Raw genomic sequence first — 19,672 nt, 5'->3', positions numbered from 1 at the left:
AGTTTGGGAAACCATGCTCCCGAATTTGTGAGAAACTTGTGCAAAAATCCACCCACCCACCAGCCTTCTTATATGTTCCCCACAGGACACCTGCCCGTTTTCCCAAAATACGATGTACACGACAGGTGAATGGCAGCTCCTACCAGGCAAGCCAGAAAGCAGAAGATACCAGATGGGCTTTGTCTCTGTTCTGCTTTCAGCAGCGCAGTGGGCACTTAGCCTGTGGCTCCCGGGCCAGGGTCAAAGCTATAACAGCAAGTGGGGCAGCCACGCACCAGTGCATTCATTCGTTGCCCCCGTTTTGGGGCCAGCGGAGTGTTCCTGTCACCCCGCACGGGCTGTCGGTGCCTCCCGGGTTGCGATGCCGCCGCTGCCGCGTGCCCGGGGACAGAGCGGAAGCGGACATGAGACCGTGCATGGACAACCTCTTCACCGGCGAGAGCAGAGTGGCGCAGCGGGAGCGTGCTGGGCCCATAACCCAGAGGTCGATGGATCGAAACCATCCTCTGCTAGCTGCGTTTTTATTCCCTTTTCTGGGGCGGTGGAGCCGGCGGCGGGGCAGGGGATGGCGGCGCGAGGCGGCTGCCAGCATGGCCGGTTAGCTCAGTCGGTTAGAGCGTGGTGCTAATAACGCCAAGGTCGCGGGTTCGATCCCCGTACGGGCCACACTAGGTTTTCGTGAATTTCTATTTTTTTTTCCCGTCCGGTCCTCCCTTTTTTGGCAATGATGGTACAGGGAAATAGTCTGTTGGAAAATAGGGATCCTGCCTGCACTACTCAGCCCTGGCTGGATGGTCCACTGGGAGAGCTGCTAGGCTCTCCCCCTGCTTTCCCTACTCCTCCTTTTGCAGGTGTTCATTCCTATTTAAGGATAAATTTCACTGGGTGCTCGTGGCAGGTGCACCAGCTCCAGCAGCCCTCCAGACCCGGGACTGATCTCAGCCGAGCCATGGCTGGATTCAGGCGTGCAGCACTAACCATTGCATCTGCTGGTGCTGTGGAGGGGCTGAAGGTCAGATGGCAAGGATGTTGTGGCCATCTGACAACACATCAAACTCAGCTGGGGCCTTGGTGGGCAGGCAGGGCAGTGGAGCCAGTTGTCCCTAGAGAAGGACTGTTGGGATCTCCTGCCTTGAGCCAGGATGCTGCCCAAGACCACTCTGTGAGGTTGAGAGCCCTCAATTATTAGGTGAGTGTTTGCACATTCTGTGTTACCCTTATAAAATCTTGAGAATTCTGAAGTTACTCAGGTAGTACAAATTCCACTTGACATCACACATCTCTATGCAAATATTGACAGAGCTTTAATTAGTTTGATTTGCTTATCTGCTTTATAAAACAAATCTCATCAAATTATCTGTGGATTTTACAAGCCTCTTTGGCAACAATACAGCCAACATCACCCAAACAGCTGCACAGAAAGTGCACCAGTCAGTGTCCTGCCCATGCACCTGATTAAGCACCCTAAGAGTGACAGACATCCGTGTCCCCCGCATCAGCCACCAGCAAGGCTCAGTGTGTATCCCCAGGAGGCACAGACTGCATCTGTAATCCCAGACTGGTAGATGGGCATTAGAAGCCACACAGGCTGTCATATCCTTATCCCTCTATTTTCCCACATTTATGGCTCCCCCAAACCACTTTGATCCCTCCTTCTCCCCACTTTTGGTTCCTCCCCTGAACATCCCATAAGTCACAATCCCAAAATGCTCTTCCTTTCCATCCTATAGCACGACATACTTGCTGCTAGCAAGGGACCAGATGTGACCTGCATAGTGGCCCCATTCACCCTTCTGGATGGGAGCTACCTCTGAGCCCTGGGAGCAGCTGGGACAGGGAACCCCTAGCACAAGGGAGGCTCCCAGGGCTACTCCAGCTCCCCCTGCTCCTCTTCATTCAAGGAGGTGAGGTTTTAATCACAAAACCTACTGCTGTCTCATGGGGGAAGGAGGGCTCCCTGCAGCCCTGGCTGACCTCAACACCCCTCAAAAACATCCCACATCCTGCCCTGTCCCTTCCAGAGTGTCCCTGGCAACCTTAGGGGACCTACAGCCCCCAGGCCACTGACCTGAGGTGCCACAGGGAACAGCCCCCACCCCAAGGTGCTGCACCACAGCCAAGTCCCAGCTCACTGCAGCCCCCAGCAGCATCTCCAGCTCTGCAGAGCCTGGAGGGAACAAGGCTGAGGTTATGAGAGGGGTTGGACATGGGGTGAGGGGTGACAGGGGCCAGGGATGTGGCTTTAAGAAGGGATGTCAGGGTTGTAGCTGGACCTCAGGCATGGGATGCAGCTCTGGGTTGTCAGGCAGGACTCACTCTTGAGCACTGATATTCTAGAATATCAACCTTCTTCCTTGGGTGCCACTTACCTCCAGGGCTTGATCCCATGGGACTGTATCTCCAGATACAGATCTCTACAGAGGCCAAAGTCTGCTCTCCCGATGCCCAGCCCCACAACTTGTGCCTGGCTACCCCCCCTCAGGCCTCTGAACTCCACCACCTTTTACTGAGGGAAGCAGCTGCACTTTGTTACCTGATCAGAGTAGGAGAAATCCAGACCCTGCAAATCTCATTTTAGCACCTGTTGAAGCAGGCCTATGAGAGGTAGATCTTGAGATTCTTGAGGAATCACCATCTAAATCCCACAGAATGGAGGCACTTTCTCCTAATCAGGGACATGGAATTCATTAACAGCCCGTGAGCTCCTAGAGCCATTAGGAGGCACCCTACTGCCTGGAGACCCTCTGGAACCATGCATGGTAACACTTGAGCTCTAAGAAACCCACTTACCCATTTTAGGTACTTGTATGTCTCTTGCCCTAAGTGATGGAGCTGTTCCCTCCCTTATCTGGAACAATCTCCTCATTTGACCAGGCTCCTGAGGCAAAGGGGGCTGTAATGCTTTGTAAATGAATAATCACATCAAGCACCACTGGAAGGACTGAACATGGGATTATGTTTTGGGAGAGATCAATCCGGTTTCAGATATAGGTGCCAGAACGCTGTAAACAGGCACATGGGGAAACAGGGCAAGCCAAATGCAAGAGCACCTCCTAGCAGTCTGCGTGGCCAAAGGAATTTTTGGAAATAAAAACCAACAGCTCTGTTTCTTGTATTACAAATTATGTTTGCGGGTTAATACATACAACACAAGCAGCTTTAACAAGCACAGTTTATATACATTGTCAAGCACCAAAACCCATCTGTTCCAAGATCTGATTTAGGTACTGTTGCCTCCCCCAGTGTTCTTCCCAGAGGTTCCTGCCTTCTGCATACGGCTCACACTCGGCTGTCGGGGCATCCTCTGGGCAGATCCTTCCCGGCTGCTTCTTTCGGCCAGAATCTGTGTCCCACTGACAGCAGAGCTGGTTTTATTTCTCCCTGAATAAATAAATATATCCATTAATTTTCACATCCCAACCCAAGCATCACTGCACAGCAGATAGCCACAAGCGTTCCTCAGGAACCATGCAGGAGGCAAAACTCCATTAGATCTCACAAACATCTTCAGCATCCAGTGCAGAAAGCAAATTGGTGAATTCAGCCCAACAGGTATTGGTGCTGCAAAACCCAAAGTTGCAGTGGAAGCATTTTTAATTTTCATGAGGTTTAATCTACAAAGTAACCAGCCACTTTGTTCCACTCACTCCGCACAGGAACAGCAGCATAGCAAACAGCACTGCTGGAACACCAAGAGCTTCCAACACCTTGAGCTGGGATAAGTGAAAGGATGTGCCAGTGTCCACCAGCATCTGAGGCTGCTGCCACATCATCAGATCACAAACACTTCTCTCCATATCACTTCTGTCACTCAATGAGCAGATTTGGATTTCTTATAATTTTCTGGTGTTTTCAAGACATCTTCTGGTGTTTTTCTACACAGGACTTCCAGTGTTCTTACTGAGTTCAGGAGGTGAGAGTTCCCCTCCTGGGGGCACAACTGATGGGCTCTGAGAGGCAGAGCAGGAGCAGGGAGCAGCAGTGGGTACAATGGCAGAAGCTGAGGGAGGCAAGGGGCAACAGGATCCTGTCAGAGCAGAGAGTGACAGACTCGGTACTGCTGACACAAATGTCAGGAGGGGATGAGGGACACTGACTTTTCCTGCCACTCCCTCAAGTGAGAAGTAGGACTCACTTTAGGAAAGAGAATAAAAAGAAAGTGATGCACAGCTTTTACTAAAGACGCCAACCTCCATGAAGCACCATAAAAATGAATAATAGCAAGGAGAAAACAAAACAGGAATACAGTGGGCTGTAGTTACATGCATGCAATTAAAATGAAGAGTGACATTTTGGCAACCATTATCAGAGCAACTTCCACAATACCAACAGCTGCTCTACACTCTAGAGTCTCCATGGACATGGTTTGGAAATCTTTTATCTTGGATCATCTGTGCTACGGACAGAGGACTGTTACTTATCAGACCATCCTGTCTCCTTGGAGCAGCTGTCTGGGAACAGGACTCACATCAATACCACCAGTTAACACCCTGCTGGCACCACAAAGACAATCTGAGAACTTCCAAGTAAGAGCAGGTGGCCACTATTCATCTGTTAAAATTTGGGTGGCACAAAAATCCATTCACTTATCCCAGCCAAGTCAGGTGCTCTTAGAAAACTCTCTTCTTGTCAAGCACGGCAACGACGTGCCAGCAGTCACCATCCCATGCCAGCCAACCAGCCTTGGCAGCTGTGTAGTAGCTCAGGCACTTTAAGCAGCTTCACTAAAGCAAGTGCTGTCCATGAAAACAAACACACTGTGCAAAGGCAATACGTGATCTCACAGTATTTGAGAGAAAAAGTGGCAAGAATAAAAGCATTATTCACCATGATGCTTTTAGCAATCCCAGACATGCCCCCAGGTGAATGTCCTCCCCCTTCTCACAAGCATCTGTCCGCTGAGAGGGCAGGTCCTCAACCCAGGTATGTATACACACACACCGGTACCCTTAAGCACCACTGGACTCAGGCCCTCAACGTTCTGAAAACAACTTGGGGAGAAAGAATCATTTGACTGAAGAGAAGCTGCACTCAAAGCATGTGCTGTCCATCCCCCTAGCCTTGAAATCACAGTAAAACAAACCAGTGAAACTGCATAAATACCCAGTGTATTTTTGGAAGCAGTCTGTGCAGACCAGACAAGGACAGCTCCTGAAGTGTGCTGGGACAGGTATACAGTTTGTGCTTCCCTCAGTTACACTATCAGAGATAAAAGATACAATTACCACAAAGCACAAAAGCAGCTCAAGGACCATAAACTCTCTGTAATTCAAGTAGTACAGACGAACAAAAAGGATTTCACTGATATTTTCCTTGGTGACTGCCGTGGTTTGACACTGGCCAAATGCCAGGCACCCCCAAAAGCCATTCACTCACCCTCCCTTGTTACAGCTGGGCAGAGGAAAGAAAATTTAACAAAGGGTTCATGAGTTAAGGACTGGGAGAAAACACTCCCAAGGGCAAAATGGGCTCATCTTAGAGGTACAAAGTGAGTTTATTACTAAGAAAATCAGAGAAGGATAATGAGAGGTAAAATAAGTCCTTAAAAACATCTTTTCTTCCCCCAACTCCTCCCTCCTTCCCATGAACAGCAGAGGGAGGCAGGGTGTGGGGGTTTTGGTCAGTTCATCACCCAAGTTTTTCTTCTGCTTGGCTCAGGAAGAGAAGTCGTTCCCCTGTGAGACCAGTAACAGGTCCTTATCTTGAATATGTCTGGCTGCCAGAGAATAACTGCAGCCCAAATAGCTACGGAAGCAAGAGACAAGCCAAGAGAGAGACTAATCAAATATGTGCCTCCCCAAAGATGACCCCAGAAGCAGGAGCTGTTTATCTCCTCGAGAGCCAGGCACAGTTTGGGAAGAATGGTATGTGCACACAAGCAGTCTTAAGTACCAGAGGGAGAAAGAAGCACTGCCTTATGTCAAGCAGGAGGCAAGAAAGGAACCCCAACCCCAAATATGCTTTCAGATGTAGAAATTTAAAGCTTTTCTCTTTCAGTCCCCTCTCTACTCAACCTACTGCTTTCCTCAAGGGATCCTTTCCTGCCTCTGAGCAGTAACAAGGACTACAGATTTTTCTCTCACTGGTAAATAAATAAATACATAAATGTCTGTTGGTACATTTACTTGTAGCACAGTCAGGGATACCAGGGCTGCAACACTCTCAAGATATCTCCTGCAGTGCATATTGCCATCAACTCCACAAGTTGTTCTCTTCTACAACACAATTCTTAGGTCTTCAAAGCTGCTGCCACATCTTCAACAGTTAATACCTAACCTGGGCTCTTTCCAGAACCAAAACATCACTCAAGAGCCCAAATCATTCACCTCTCCTGCTCTTTTGATAAATAGTTCCCTTCAAGACTGCTCAGCAGAGCCACAAGAGCTTCTCTCCCATCACTGATCAACATGAAGCACACCAGCCTTTTCCCTACAAATTCTCACGTGTCCCTGGTCGCTCCTCATTTTACTAGTTTTCACCACCACACTTGGGCTATCTCATTTTCTCTCTTTCTCTTGCACATAAGATTACAGAAAGAGAAGATGGGGAAAAGGTCCCTCATTTTTCATGGAGAGCTCTATTGAATCTATAATCATAAGATTTTTTGAGTGTTTCTTTGGTAGGGTGGGGGGAAATAATTAATTATCATTGAGTTATCATTCAAACTCATATCTCATTACTTTGCCACAAAACCACACATGACAAGTCTGGCATTTACAGTATTCCTCTAAATCCCTTTCCTTTCTTGCCTTGCAGAGCATGAAAAAGAGGAGGAAAAAAGCTTGATAATCAGCCAAAAAAGACATACTGAAAAAATTATCCCAGTGCAGCATTTAGCTGAACGTCAGCAGCGAGAAAAGCTCAGAGCCTCAGGTAAACCTGCAAAGCTCCCGTGGGGAAAGTGTGATGGGAGAGAAACCTCCATGGCCACCTATTCTTTTGGGACTAGAGCCACAGCAGGTGACATTTCAGCCTAGACTTTTTGCAAGTTATTACTGGGATAAGGAAGAAGAAATAAAAGCAGTTAGTCTGCTGTTTCTCCTGAAGTAGAAAAGACTCCTTCACCTGTATTTTGAGAGGATCAAAATTTATTACTACTTTCTGGGAGAGGAAAGGTACAGGAACTTTCAACCAAGGCAATTTCAGCCATCCAAAAAAGTACATTACAGGTGAGAAAATTTTTTATCGGTTCTAAAATAACTGACATAATTATAATTTCTGTACCAGAAGATGACAGAGGTCTATAAATTGAAGCTAGTCAGTTGCCTACAATACAGAAAAATCACTCATTTTAGAATGTGAGCCTGAGGGGGAAGGGAGAGGAACAGCAACAACTTCGCATCAGGAATTCTTTGTGCATAGAACTTGTCCCATGTATTTACCATGTCCATCACTTCACAAAACATGAATAAAGGCCTCTAATTCAGAAGGCCTAAATTCTATTGTTTATGGTAGGAAAAGCTGGAGGGAGCGAGAGTTGTAGGATAAAATCCTGAAGGCAACCCAATTGCTCCTCAGTGAGTGTAGGAAATCCACTCATTGGAATGGTATTGATGGAGTACTGGAAAAAACCTGAGTATGAGCAACAAAGTAAGAAAACCATGATCAGGACTCTATTAGTCCTTTGATTAGTCCTATTTAAGTCACCAATAGGTCATTCTACAGTTTTTCAGAGAAGACATGCAGACCACAAAGTGTCTGGGAATATTTTCAGGTGCAAGGCACACATTGCCACCACTCAGATCCCATGGAGACATTTAATTTACAATTAAAGCATAATAGCCTGTATAATCCACAGGAAAATTCAGTGTATGATGTATAAACCCCAGATTAAATAAATTTACGATAAATCCTTAGCATCTCCATGGGGATTCCCTCTGCAATACCAGAGCTTTACACAGCATTCTCCTTGTCAGCATTATCCTTATCTCCTTAATACAGAAGTCTACACTACAAATCCCACATCAAGTCGAACCCTGAGATAGCTCAAGGCTGAGTGGAAGAGGAATGCAAAGCAGCTAGTGTGGCCAGCCAGCAGCACCCAAGAGTCACCACTGCAAAAGGCTGGTCACAGCTAAAGACAGACAGCACAAGGGGAAAGAAACAAGAAGTGAGAAAAAGGGATGAACAGGGAAGGACACAAAAACCGCAAAGATGGCAAGAACACACATGAAGGACAAATTGGCAACAAGCTGTGTAATACACGGAGGAGTATTTAGGAAACAACTGAACAGCAACACTTACAATTCTGAGACCTTGACTGTACCTAAGTATTTACACAGGAAGAAAGTAGTTAAAAATGCTGGGGCAGAAAAGGACTTGTGATTCTCCACAGCGTATTTTTCCACACAGACCATAAAAACTCACCCTGGGAACCTTTGACAGAGCCCATGGCTCGTGATGGGCTCCGTGGCTTTTCCAACAGGTACTGGAGTTTGTGACAGTTTCCCTGGGCAGGAGAGCATTCTGACCCCTGCTATGCACAACTCCTTTCTTCCTGTGTCAGTTCCTTGCTGCCTTAAAAGCCACACATCAAGTGACAGGCCTACAAAGGAGACAGGTTTTGAAAAGCAAGCTCAGGTTAACAACACATTCAGAAGAGAAATCAGCTGGGGTAAAACTTCGGGAAGTAATTTTATGTGAAGACACTTTCTGGGGAAGTGGGGAATGTGAAAAAAGAGGCTGGAGTTCAAAGAGTGAGAGAAGCATCAAAGACTATTCATCAGCCTAAAAAAAAGAGCAGGGCATTGACATATGCATGTGTATGGAGGGGTAGAAAACTGCATGGGAACCAGCAGGGACTTGAGGGCTGGCTGATGGAAACAGAAAGCACAGAAATAGTATGTGAGAAAATGGGACACTTAATTATACACGTTTAGTCTAGGCCAATCTCAACACCACTGTCCTTAACAGAACCCTCCCCCTCACACACACAAAAGGATACCTGGGAATTTCTTTCTCTTTCAAACCAGCACTTTCCCTCCCAAATCAAATGCTGAGGGACCATTTTGAACATAGCTCGCATTAAGTTGCATCCAGCTAAATATGCCAGATGGATGCTCTAAAAACCACACACAGCAATTTGCAGGCAGCTGTCATGGATTCAGTTACCAGCCAACACAGAACGCCATGGCTGTGTTCTCTGGGAAAACACAAAGTCACTCATTTCAGACTCCCTCTGATGCTTCATCAGCACAAAAGCTGAAATAACTACAGGCACCCCTCACTACCAATAGTGCTGATCAGAACTGCTGAGTCAGCCTTACTCAGCTGTTTTAAAAAGCCTCCCTGCACCATGATGTACTGGGAAGCCTAAGCCAGGATCTCATTACTGCTACAACTGGTGCAGAACAGGCCTGGGTGATCTTTGGTGAGACCTGGATTCCTTCAGCCACTTGTCTGCCTTCTGACAGGGGAGGGAGTGCAGGGGCTGAGCCGAAAGCCGTGAAGCAGCTTGAGAAGCCTGCACAGGACAATCACTGTTCTTGATACAAGCACAGAGCTTGGGCTGTAACCACACACACAAGTCCCAGCAATGCAGAAGAGGCATTTTCCCTCGCCAAATGCCTGGTCCTGCATGGAAGCTGCACCATCCTCTTCTTAAATGGAAGGAGCATCTTCCAACGAGATTGCAGAGCCAACAGCAGGTAGTGCTTAAGTTCCCCTTCTCTACAGCAGCTCCTAAAGGGAAAGGAGGCAAGGCAAGGCAAACCAAATGCTCCTGCAGAACAGATCCAGCCCAGAGGACACCCCCAGACACCCTGTTAACACTTACCGAACTCCTGAAGGATGGACTTGGACTGTGCCCAGAACTAGAAAGCTCAGTGAAAGAGAAGTGATTCTTTTTCAAGTTGAAGGATGATAAGTTTAGATCAGGTACTGGGAAGAAATTCTTCTCTCTGAGGGCTGTGAGGCCCTGGAACAGACTGCCCAGAGAAGCTGTGGTTGCCCCATCCCTTGAAATACCCAAAGCCAGACTGGATGTGGCTTGGAGCAATCTGGGATAGTGGAAGGTGTCCCTGCCCATGGTAGGGAGTGGAATGAGATGAGCTTTAAGGTCCTTCCAACCCAAACCATTCTCTGATTCTGTGATCCTTACAAGGAAGACTGGACAAAACATGTCCTTCATATTAACAAGATCTTACCAGCACTTCTTATACTCACAGAAATGAAAACACAGGACTAAAGTTGTGATAAGCCCCTGCTGAGCTTACATTCTGCCTAAACCATTTTCTGAGCGTTAGCTTTTCAATGGTAATTTTATTCACAACGGAATTAGCTCATGTCAGTGAATGCTGAGTGACAGCAAAGTCACCTGGGCTGGCAGAAACTAAAAAGAGAAGCTTTATTCAAAGTGAGTTAGGGCTCCAATTTAACACAGGCTTACAGAAAACAAAAAACCTGACACAGCTGGGAAGACCAAGTCTTCTGACAAGGTATAGAAGTGCTGTCCATCGGAATTTGGTCAAGGATGAAAGTGAAAAGAAAGAGGAGGCCCAACTGCCTCTTCAGCACCATTACTGAGCAACAGCTTGCAAAGAGGGCAAATCCAAGATTAGCATTTAATGTTTGACCATATCTGCAGCAAAACTGTAGCTTGATGGGCACAATCTTCCTGCTTCAGCAGTTCCAGTGCATTAACTTGCACTGAGAACGTATTTTAGCCATGGAAAATAAGGCAGCAACAGGCCAAACTGGCCACTGAAAGCCAAACTAATATTGAAAATATTTGCCAAAAGCACCCCCATCTTTCCCTGATCTTCACTACACTTCGCCTTTGGTTCCAAGGGCTTGTCCCAGAGCACTCCAGGATACCAATGTTGCCTTTCCCTGGTCTTAAAATTAAGAGCCAGACATGGTTAAGGGAAAAAGGGGTTTTTACCTCAGTATTTATTTAAGGATCCTCAAGGTGCACCACTTCATCCAGATGGAATGTGCTGAAATGCACACACGATAGATCACATATACAATTTATAGGCCTTGCAAATTAGCATATCCATCATTCTCCAGTGAGAGGCTCGAATGAAGCCCCCATCCTGAGGAATCCCCCCATGGATGGGCCTATCTTAGTTTACAGGATGTTCTAGGGAAGACCTTGGTTTCTCAGGATAGCATAGGGCTTTCTGGCCTCCAACTGCAAGGCCTCCAGGATGTTTGGTCTCCTGGCTTAACAGAATATTGGGTCTAAGCTAAGTTATCAGACTTCAGGAATTACAAATATGCATGCTAAAAGCACTGGGGATGCACAAAAACTATATAAAAGGGTATATAAAAGGTATATATAAAAAAAGACAAAAAATCATCATAGCATCTCCAACACATCAATTTTAAAGGGATACTAGGGAGAGAAAAGCCTGGCTCGACACAGTAGGACTGAAATCTGACTCAGACCAGGAGATGCTCTGCTAAAGATACAGAATGAGCACCAAATTAAGCTCTCAAGATAACTCCTGCAAAGTCAGCCTCTCTAAGGTGCCTGAAGCAGGCTGGTAGGAGGCAACAGTTAAGGGCATACCAACTCTGCCTTAGGGCTTCTGGCTTTCATCTTGAGAAATTTAATGTTGATTAAAAAACAAGTGGCTATTGGCCTGTTTCAAACCTGAGCCAGCCTACTACTAGCTAAAATTAGCTCATAGCAGTAGCCCAGTCCAAGAAAAAAAGCCTCATTTGTCCAGAAAGTACCACTCAAAGAGCATACATGAGAGAAAAAAAAAGCTGCTCCACATTACAGATGGGAACAAAAACCACTGCAACATTTCTTCACAGTTTGAGCAGCCTGTAACAGCTGGAGCACCAACAGAGGAGAGGAGAAAGCAAAATTTAACAGCATCTTTTGTTCAAAATCTCTGCTCTTTTGGGATGTTTCCTCTTAATGTGGTACCAGAATAGCACACTGCTTCACACTTCAAAAAATCAAAGTGCTGCACCTCTCCCATTTTGTTCAGAAAAAAAGACAGGTGTCTTCCCTTGCCCCTGTGCATATTCAGAGTCATTTCACAGTCACATGTGAGGCTGTTCTCTTCACCACAACAACCTTCTCGGCAGGGAATTCTTAACCAAGAGCATCTCCTGAGAAAGGGAAACCTGTTCATGGTGAGTCCAGGGACTCCTGGACACTTTACCCACACACTCTATTTGGGCTTCAGCAAACTTCCCAAGTTCCCCTCAGCTGCTAAAGGAGGGGATTCTCATTGAGCTCTGCCGTTGTGAAGGTACCAGATTGTGGCATAATTCCTTCTTCCCAAAACTGACTACTTTTCAAATGAATCCCCCTCTCAGCTTCACTTTCTACAGGACTTGCAAGCACAGTCAAGAGAATAAACACGCCCAACCACCAATGCAGCCTCAGCAGTGAGACCAGACTAAGTGCTACTATGCTATCACGACAGGGAAACCTCACTCTTCTCCCTCCTATGCCCACCAAGTTTTTCTTTCTTGCCCCATTCTCCGTGTTCCCAGCATAGTCCTTCCTGGCAGTTACTTTTGCAACTTTTGCCTCAAAATTCAGCATAGATCAACACAGACTCAACACCTACAACAGTGTTTTCACCCTGAAACAGAGAGAAGGAGAGAGAAAAAGACATGACAACACAATTTCACTTGATCTCATCCACTTTCAGGCTCTTGCTGGGACCACTGCCCCTTTCTGACACATTTTTGAGCACAAGAGAAATGAACTTTTCCACTGGGAATTCAGGCTTAGTGACAGCAGACTTACTCTAGTTACTTGTTTTTAAACGTTTTGGAAGTAATCCACAGAGTTGGTGAGCTACCAGCCACAAGTCACTTCAGGGAGTAAATAGAAGTTTTATTAGAACTGGCTAGGAAAAAAATAAAATTACATATATATATATATGTATATATGGCACAAGTTCAGAGCTATTGTTGTTACCATTCATGGAGATTAGAGCAGTAAGGAGAGATAAATGAATTCAAAAGCAGTAACTATTTTAGCTGACAGTCCCCCATAGCCTTCCACTTCATCTTCCCACACAAATACCACTTCTAGAGGATGGAAACCGCTGGATGGGTGTTAGAAGCCACCACACACGTGAGGACAGAGTAAAGCAAGCATCACAGCTCTCTCCTTTTCCGGGGATTCCTCATGGCCCGGAAACTTTAACTTTTTTTGAGTTATATACAAACAAAGCAGTACTGTATAATATTGTAGAATAAAGGAGTTTTTTTGTTAAGAGCTTGGCGAGAAGAGCCGGGAGGCTACAAAACGCAGCACAAGTACTACAGCAACCTGCCCCCGGCTCTCTCGCTGCCTACAAACGATGAACATTAAGACAAACGGGGCGCGGGCAGCGGCCGGGCCTGGGCTCATACCGAGCGGGCCCCTCGGCCCGAGCCGCCCCCCGGGCCCGGCCGAGCAGCCCGCGGGCCCCTTCCCGCGGCAGGCCGGGCGCGGGGCAGCGCCAGGCGCGCTCCGGGCCGCAGCGGCCGCAGCGATGGGCCGGGGGGCGGCGGGGCCCGGCCGTCCTCGGGGGACTCTGCGCGGGAACAGACCGGGGAAGGGCCCGGCACCGCCCCCCGCCCGCCCCGCTCCGCCCCCGCCCGGCGCGTACCTCGGGTGTCGGCGGGGATCGGCGCGGCGGGACCGCCTTCGGGCCCCGGCGGGAGCCGCTGCCCGGCGCACATCGACTTCAGCACCTGGAACACGGCGAGCGGCGCCACGTTCATGCGCAGCAGGTCCAGCAGCACCCTGCGGGGGGGACACCCGGCACCGAGAGCACCCGTCAGAGGGGACTCCGGCGGCACCGGCGGCTCCCGCGGGGGCCGCCCCTGCCGCTCACCGGAACACCTCCGGGTCCAGCCCGCTGCCCGCCGCCTGCGCCAGCTCGAACAGCTCCGCCTCCTCCGCGCTCAGCAGCTGCTTCCGCCGCAGCCGCGCCTCCGCCATCGGTGCCGCCGCCGCCGCCATTCCCGCCGCCGCCTCCGACATGGCTGTGCGGCCGCGCCTCCTCGCCCCCGGCCGCGCCTCCTCGCCCCCGGCCGCGCCTCCTCGCCCCCGGCCGCGCCTCCTGGCGGCCCCGCCCCCGCCGGGCCGGCCCTGCTGCTCCCGGCAGGCGGCAGCCGCGCTCCAGCCGCGGGCCCCTGCCCGGCGCCGCCGCAGCGCCCGGGCAGTGACAGGGTCTGGGGCGCGGTGTCCGGTGTCCCGTATCTGCCCCGCTGCCCTCCGCGCGGCCTCCCCGCGGGTGCCTCTGCTCCAGAGCAGGGCAGAACCCAGCGAGGGCCGCTGGGCGCGCTAAGGGCAGTACGGCAGTTTCGGATGCGGAGATGCCGTGGGAACGAGCGCAGCTACACAGAACCGGTGTTCTCGCCCCCAACTGTCCCCAGGGCCGGGCGGCAGCTCCCCCGAACGCGCTGCAGTCCCCGAGCCCAGAGAGCATCTGGCGTTGCTCAGGAAATTTGGGTCTTGAGTTGCACCGTGGCGAAGAGCTGGCAAACTGAGATTGAAATTCTTCTATCTAAATGGAAATGAGCTGTTGCCATCAGGGAGGGATGGCCCATTCCCGCTGACCCTGGCCCAGCACACACAGACCCCGGAGCTGCGCTGCTAATGGAGAGCAGAACAGAGGGGTCACCGTGTCCCCCCAGCACTGCCATGAGAGACCCCATCCCATCCCTACACCAAGCCACAGGAGAAAAGTGCTCCCACTCCACATCCCAAGCAACCTGTGAGTCTGTCAAAATCATCCCCTGCCACAGCTGACCCGACCTTGTGCCCTGATGGCCTTGCTGACAGACATTTACTGCAGCTGCCAAGACAGGAATGAGATGGATGATGATAAAAAAAGGATCTTGCTCCTTATGGCCCCAAGCAGGACCAGCCCAGCAAGAACAATTATGGCTGTGTTTTGAGTAGGAGAAGCTGCTGCCAGCACAAATTACTGTGCTGTCTGCAGGGCTGCCAATGCCAAAGCCACAGAGCCTAAGGGTGTCCCAAAAGTTGGATTTTCAGAGGGACCCTCAGCTGAGCAGGGAGTACAGGGTCTGTGATGCAGAAGGCGCTGAAAAACATCCCTGTGCTTGCTCTCTTGCCTGTTCTGGTATATGATGTGCCACTTCCTTTGGGACAGGCTGGAAGTCGAGTGCAAGTGCAAGAGCCCTCATCATGTGGGTGGTGCAGTCTCCAGACCTGGTCCCACATAAACTACCTCCCCCAGCCTGTGGCACGTGAGAGCTCAGCTACAACTCACAACAGAAGTGAGGAAGATGGTTTTTAGCTCAGCACTTCTCTGGGAAAAAACAAACAAACAAACAAACAAAACCCCACGAACTGCCTTCTGTACAAAAAGCTGGAGAAGTCTCAGCTTGTACCTCCCTCCTTCCCAGCCCCAGTCTGTTCCAGCTGGCAGCTCTCCCTGCATGCTGTGGTCACCAGCATCACAAACAGGGCTGGAGACCTTCCCAGGACAAGGGACAGGAGACCCTGTCCCTCCCATGCTTCCTTCATAGCCCACAGCTGTGTCACACCTTCCCCACATTTCTTGGTGTAAGCCTGGATGGGCCTAGTCTGTGACTTGGAGTGACAATCCTCTCCTCTGGACTTCAAGGTTTTCTCTGAAGCATTTCTGGGGGCTCTGATATCTCAGTTTCTCCCTTTTGCTCTCCCAATCCAACAGGTCAGTAGAGGAAGTCCTTGGGAATCCATACACTTCCCCTGAGAAGGCCTCAGTTACTGGAGCTGCAGTGCGGGCGGCAACTGGGACTCTGGCTTAAATGACACTGAGCAGGACCCTGGGTCTTGCTGCCTGCCAGACACTCTCCATTACCTCTAGCAGGACTTTAAAACTCAGTCAGCACTCAGTCCATGGTTTCCAGAGAAGGATGAGCCAGGACAGCCCAGGATGTTGATGCCAGGCTGCATCTCAGCCCTTGCAGGACATGGTTACGAGAGGGGCTGAGCAGATGGGGGCAGGGGAGGCTCTGATAACCTGCATGTGTGGAAGGAAAAGGGAGTTAGGTGCAGCAGAGAGCCAGCAATCCTTAGAGTGAGTTACCAGAAAGAGCTGGGGGTTGCTCAGACATCGCCCTACATGGAGGCAAAGAGATGCACGAGCCTTCCCCATCAACCAGGACATGCTGAGCACGGTCAGAGCGAGCACACCAAAGCCAGACGTGCTGTGAATGTGCAGAGGTAACTGTGGGCAGGAGCTGCGATGCTGCGCTCAGGCAGTAAATCACAGCGCACTGTGGATGCACAGCAAGGCACAGGACAGGAAGAGGGGACATGCAGCAAGCCTGCCAGTCCCACACAGGCACAGGTCAGGGCCTGCCATTTAATGGAGAAAAAGATAGCACACACATGTTCAGGGTGAAAATTAAGAGAAAGACTGGTGGCTGTGCAGGTCATCGAGCTGAGCGAGATGGGAAGGACAGAGAATGCAGGTGGTCCCTGCTCATGACAGAGAGCTGGAACAAGATGAGCTTTAAGGTGCCTTCCAACCCAAACCATTCTATGATTTTATGATTCTATCTTTTATGATAATTTAGCCTGGTTAGATTTAAGGAAGAAGTTTGACTTGCACCCAGTATGAACCAATTTCCAATGCTGGAAGTCATGGGTATGGATTTAGCAAGAGGAGGAACCAGCTAACCAAGTAAATGCTGGGCTATGTTAAAGGGATGTCTCTGAGCAGCTTCCAGCACTGTTCCCCACCCCAGTCTTGGGATGACCCCACTAATGTTAATAGCAAGAAATGCAGGGCTGGGAGTGTGGAATCATCATGCCTGGGATGTGTTTTGGGGAGGGACACAGCCACATCACTAGCAAGGCACTGGGATGGTCTCACCTGGAAGATCATAGAATCCTAGGTTTGGGTCAGAAGGGACCTTTATAGGCCTTCTAGTCCAACCTCCTATTGTGAGCAGGGACATCTCCAATTAGATCAGGTTGCTCCAAGCCCTGTCCAATGTAGCCTTGAACGTTTCCACACATGGGATCTCCACCACCTCTCTGAGCAACCTGTATCAGGGTTTCACCACCCACACTGTAAAAATCTTCTTGTATCTAATCTAAATCGATGTTCCTTTAGCTTAAAACAATTTCCCCTTCTATGTGCCTGAGCATGCTGGTTTGGAGACAGGCCTCCAAAACTGTGCATGGAAAAGGAGAGAACTATTCACAGGTGTAGACTCAAAATTAGGTGGAGGCATACAAGAAGAGATGTCTTGGGACAATTTTCAAACAGGACACCAGGAGCAAGAAAGTGGCTGGAAGGATGCTAGGAACAGTACTGAAGGGACTGAGTGAGGCTGGTCTCCAAGTCAGAAGCTGAAACTTGTCCCTTGGGTAAAACATTTGGTCTTTAAGAGAAGATTGGAGAGGAGGTATTCAGCTGGGCCATGTCTGTGCCAGTGCACATGTGTGCTATGTATGTGCTACCCTGCACATTCCACTGGCAGCCTGCAAGGATCAGGAACAAATTTTTCTCCTTTGCTCTGAACTCTGGCAGCTGAGCTATTATCTGATTCTCCTGCAGATTGCTGTGGTTGGAGGCAAAACACAGGGCACAGCATTCTCAGGGACACTCAAGTAATTAAGCATCCCTGCTAGGGCTGGGGTTTCAAACTAATCACTAGGCTTGGGCTTCAGGGAACTTCTCCAGGCCAGAGGGGCAGGAAGGGGGCATGGATGACAGAGCACACCCTAAACAATGTGAAGGTTTAACCCAGTCCCACAAGGATCATTTGCTAGTTCTCTCCAACCTCTGAGGTACTCAGGAGCCTTGATGACTTGTGCTGGGATGGGTGATGTGAGGCTTGGCACTAACCAAAGAGCTTCATTTCCACCAGGTGGGAGACATTAGGGACGGAAGTCAGTGAACACACCCCAGCTTCCCAGGTGGGCAAGCTCCAATTCTGCCCTCCATCAGTCTTTTATCCCTCTTGGTTGCCTCCATCCTGCAAAACTACATCTTTTCATAGAATCACAGAATGGTTTGGATTGGAAGGGACATTAAAGCTCATCATGTTCCAATCCCCTGCCATGGGCAGGGACACCTTCCACTAAACTAGGTTGCTCCAAGCCCTGTCCAACCTGGCCTTGGACACTTCCAGGGATTCAGGGGCAGCCACAGCTGCTCTGGGCACCCTGTGCCAGGGCCTCACCACCCTCACAGCCAAGAATTTTTTCCTATCTCATTTAAACCTGCCCTCTTTCAGTTTGAAACCACTGCCTCATCTTGTCACTCCAGGCCCTTGTTCAAAGTCCCTCTGCAGCTCTGTGCCCTGTAAGCACTGGAAGGGGTTTTTAAGGTCTCCCTGGAGTCTTGTCCTCTCCAGGCTGAACAGCCTGAACTCCTTCCGCCTGTCTGCATGGGAGACAGCCCTGTGAGCATCATTTTGGGCAGTGAAGTCCTGTGGAGGGGTAATACAGCCCCAGGCAGAGCCACAACCAGTCAGAGCGGCACAAGGCCGGGGCCACACCAGCTCAGCCCTGACACTGTGCATGAGCTGTTCCCAACAGTGCTAATCCAATTACAAAACAAACTTCCTTCCTTCATTATCAGGACCTGCAGTATGCTAAACCAGCCTGGCAATTATGGAGGGCTTAGTGAGGGACTAGCAACCGGCGATGAATGACAGAGCTGTTTCACTTACTGGGAGGAGGGACACAGAACACAGGCAGTTCGGAAAACACAGGGGATTGCTGGACAAGTGGATTGGGAATTATTACAAACAAAGGTCTTTGGTCAAACTTTATGCTCCCAACAGGGTTAACCTCAAAACCACATAAGGTTGCTCACGCCCTTGTCCCTCCTGGGGATTAGCGTCCTCATGAATGGGGATCCCTGTCACCTCTCTAGCCCTGGTGGATGCCTGCCCTCACCCACCTCATTCCCAAACAATGCTCACTTCAGTCACAGGACAGCAAAGGCAGCACTAAAATACCCTTTGAAGAGAAATTCAGTTCAAATTTTCTGGGGACCTGCTGTTCACATTCCATCACTGAGGATGCCAGAACTGGAAACATATTTTTGGTGGTCAGGACAAAGGAAGGGGTTATTTCCCTTTATCTGGCATTAGTGAGACCCCACTTGGATACTATTTCCAAGTACATGAAGAGAGTCAGAGAGTCCTGCTGAGGATGGTCAGGGGCAGAACAAGGGAGTTTCACTTCTTTAGCCTGGAGAAGAAGGGGCTCAGGCGGGATGTAACTCCCACAGCAATGATCAAGAGCCACTTTCCTGAAGCACTTGGACACACAGCGGAGCTGCAGGGCAGTCCTGCTGGTCCATGACTGGTTCTGGGGAGCTGGTGCAATGCACACAGGTCTCATTCCTCTCATCCCTGTGCTCAAGCAGGGATGCTCCTGAGATGGAGCCAGGCTGCTTAAGCAAGGTTTCACCATAAGGCTGCACAGCCAGCACTGGCTCCCAGGCAGTTTGCTCCCTGACACAGTTCCTCAAGAAAACAGCCCCACACTACGTGGGGAGCTGCACGGACACAAGAAGCCTCTTCTTTCCCACTCACAGCCTCCAAGAAGGCAGAGGATCCCCCGTGATGAGCTCTTCACTGGAGCCATCAGGGGACAGCAGGGCTGCTAAATAGTACTTAAAACCTTCCAAGTGCAGAAAGGGCACACAGCAGCATCTGTGCAGATTTCTGCATCTCCAGCCCTTCCTGCAGGCTCTGGGAGAAAAGCTCTCTCACTAGACTC

General features: G+C 49.6%; 1 protein-coding gene and 2 non-coding genes across 6 annotated transcripts; 2 read left to right on the top strand and 1 right to left on the bottom strand.

Moving 5' to 3' along the window:
• Window positions 1-440: 440 nt before the first annotated feature.
• TRNAM-CAU lies at window positions 441-512 on the top strand. The gene has a single exon. It is a non-coding gene; the product is annotated as a tRNA-Met (tRNA).
• Window positions 513-592: 80 nt separating this feature from the next.
• Window positions 593-666, top strand: TRNAI-AAU. The gene has a single exon. It is a non-coding gene; the product is annotated as a tRNA-Ile (tRNA).
• A 615-nt stretch (window positions 667-1,281) lies between these two features.
• Window positions 1,282-13,979, bottom strand: LOC116450310 (mitotic-spindle organizing protein 2B-like). 4 transcript variants are annotated; one of them, XM_032122629.1, is made up of 5 exons: window positions 13,800-13,974; window positions 13,572-13,708; window positions 8,368-8,545; window positions 4,828-4,991; window positions 3,234-3,381 (listed from the first exon to the last, which is right to left on the bottom strand). In XM_032122629.1, the coding sequence occupies exons 1-4, from the start codon at window positions 13,946-13,948 to the stop codon at window positions 4,838-4,840; spliced, it is 618 nt and encodes a 205-aa protein (XP_031978520.1). In that variant the 5' UTR covers window positions 13,949-13,974; the 3' UTR covers window positions 3,234-3,381; window positions 4,828-4,837. The 4 variants fall into 4 exon arrangements, with proteins under 4 accessions (XP_031978522.1, XP_031978520.1, XP_031978521.1 ...); XM_032122630.1 differs by lacking the exon at window positions 4,828-4,991 and having other exon boundaries at window positions 3,289-3,381; XM_032122631.1 differs by lacking the exons at window positions 4,828-4,991; window positions 8,368-8,545 and having other exon boundaries at window positions 1,282-3,381; window positions 13,800-13,979.
• Between the last annotated feature and the right edge of the window lie 5,693 nt (window positions 13,980-19,672).

This window comes from Corvus moneduloides, chromosome 13 (assembly GCF_009650955.1).
Source record: "Corvus moneduloides isolate bCorMon1 chromosome 13, bCorMon1.pri, whole genome shotgun sequence".
Lineage (NCBI taxonomy): Eukaryota > Metazoa > Chordata > Aves > Passeriformes > Corvidae > Corvus > Corvus moneduloides.
This window is presented reverse-complemented; position numbering and strand designations above follow the sequence as displayed.

Bases quoted from the DNA above. Each gene is read 5' to 3' on its own strand.
- LOC116450310 (XM_032122629.1), bottom strand. From the start codon at position 13,948: ATGTCGGAGGCGGCGGCGGGAATGGCGGCGGCGGCGGCACCGATGGCG. The intron at 13,709-13,799 runs GTGAGCGGCAGG...TCCCCCCCGCAG, and splicing joins CTGGACCCGGAGGTGTTCCG to GGTGCTGCTGGACCTGCTGC. The intron at 8,546-13,571 runs GTACGCGCCGGG...TCTCCTTTGTAG, and splicing joins GATCCCCGCCGACACCCGAG to GCCTGTCACTTGATGTGTGG.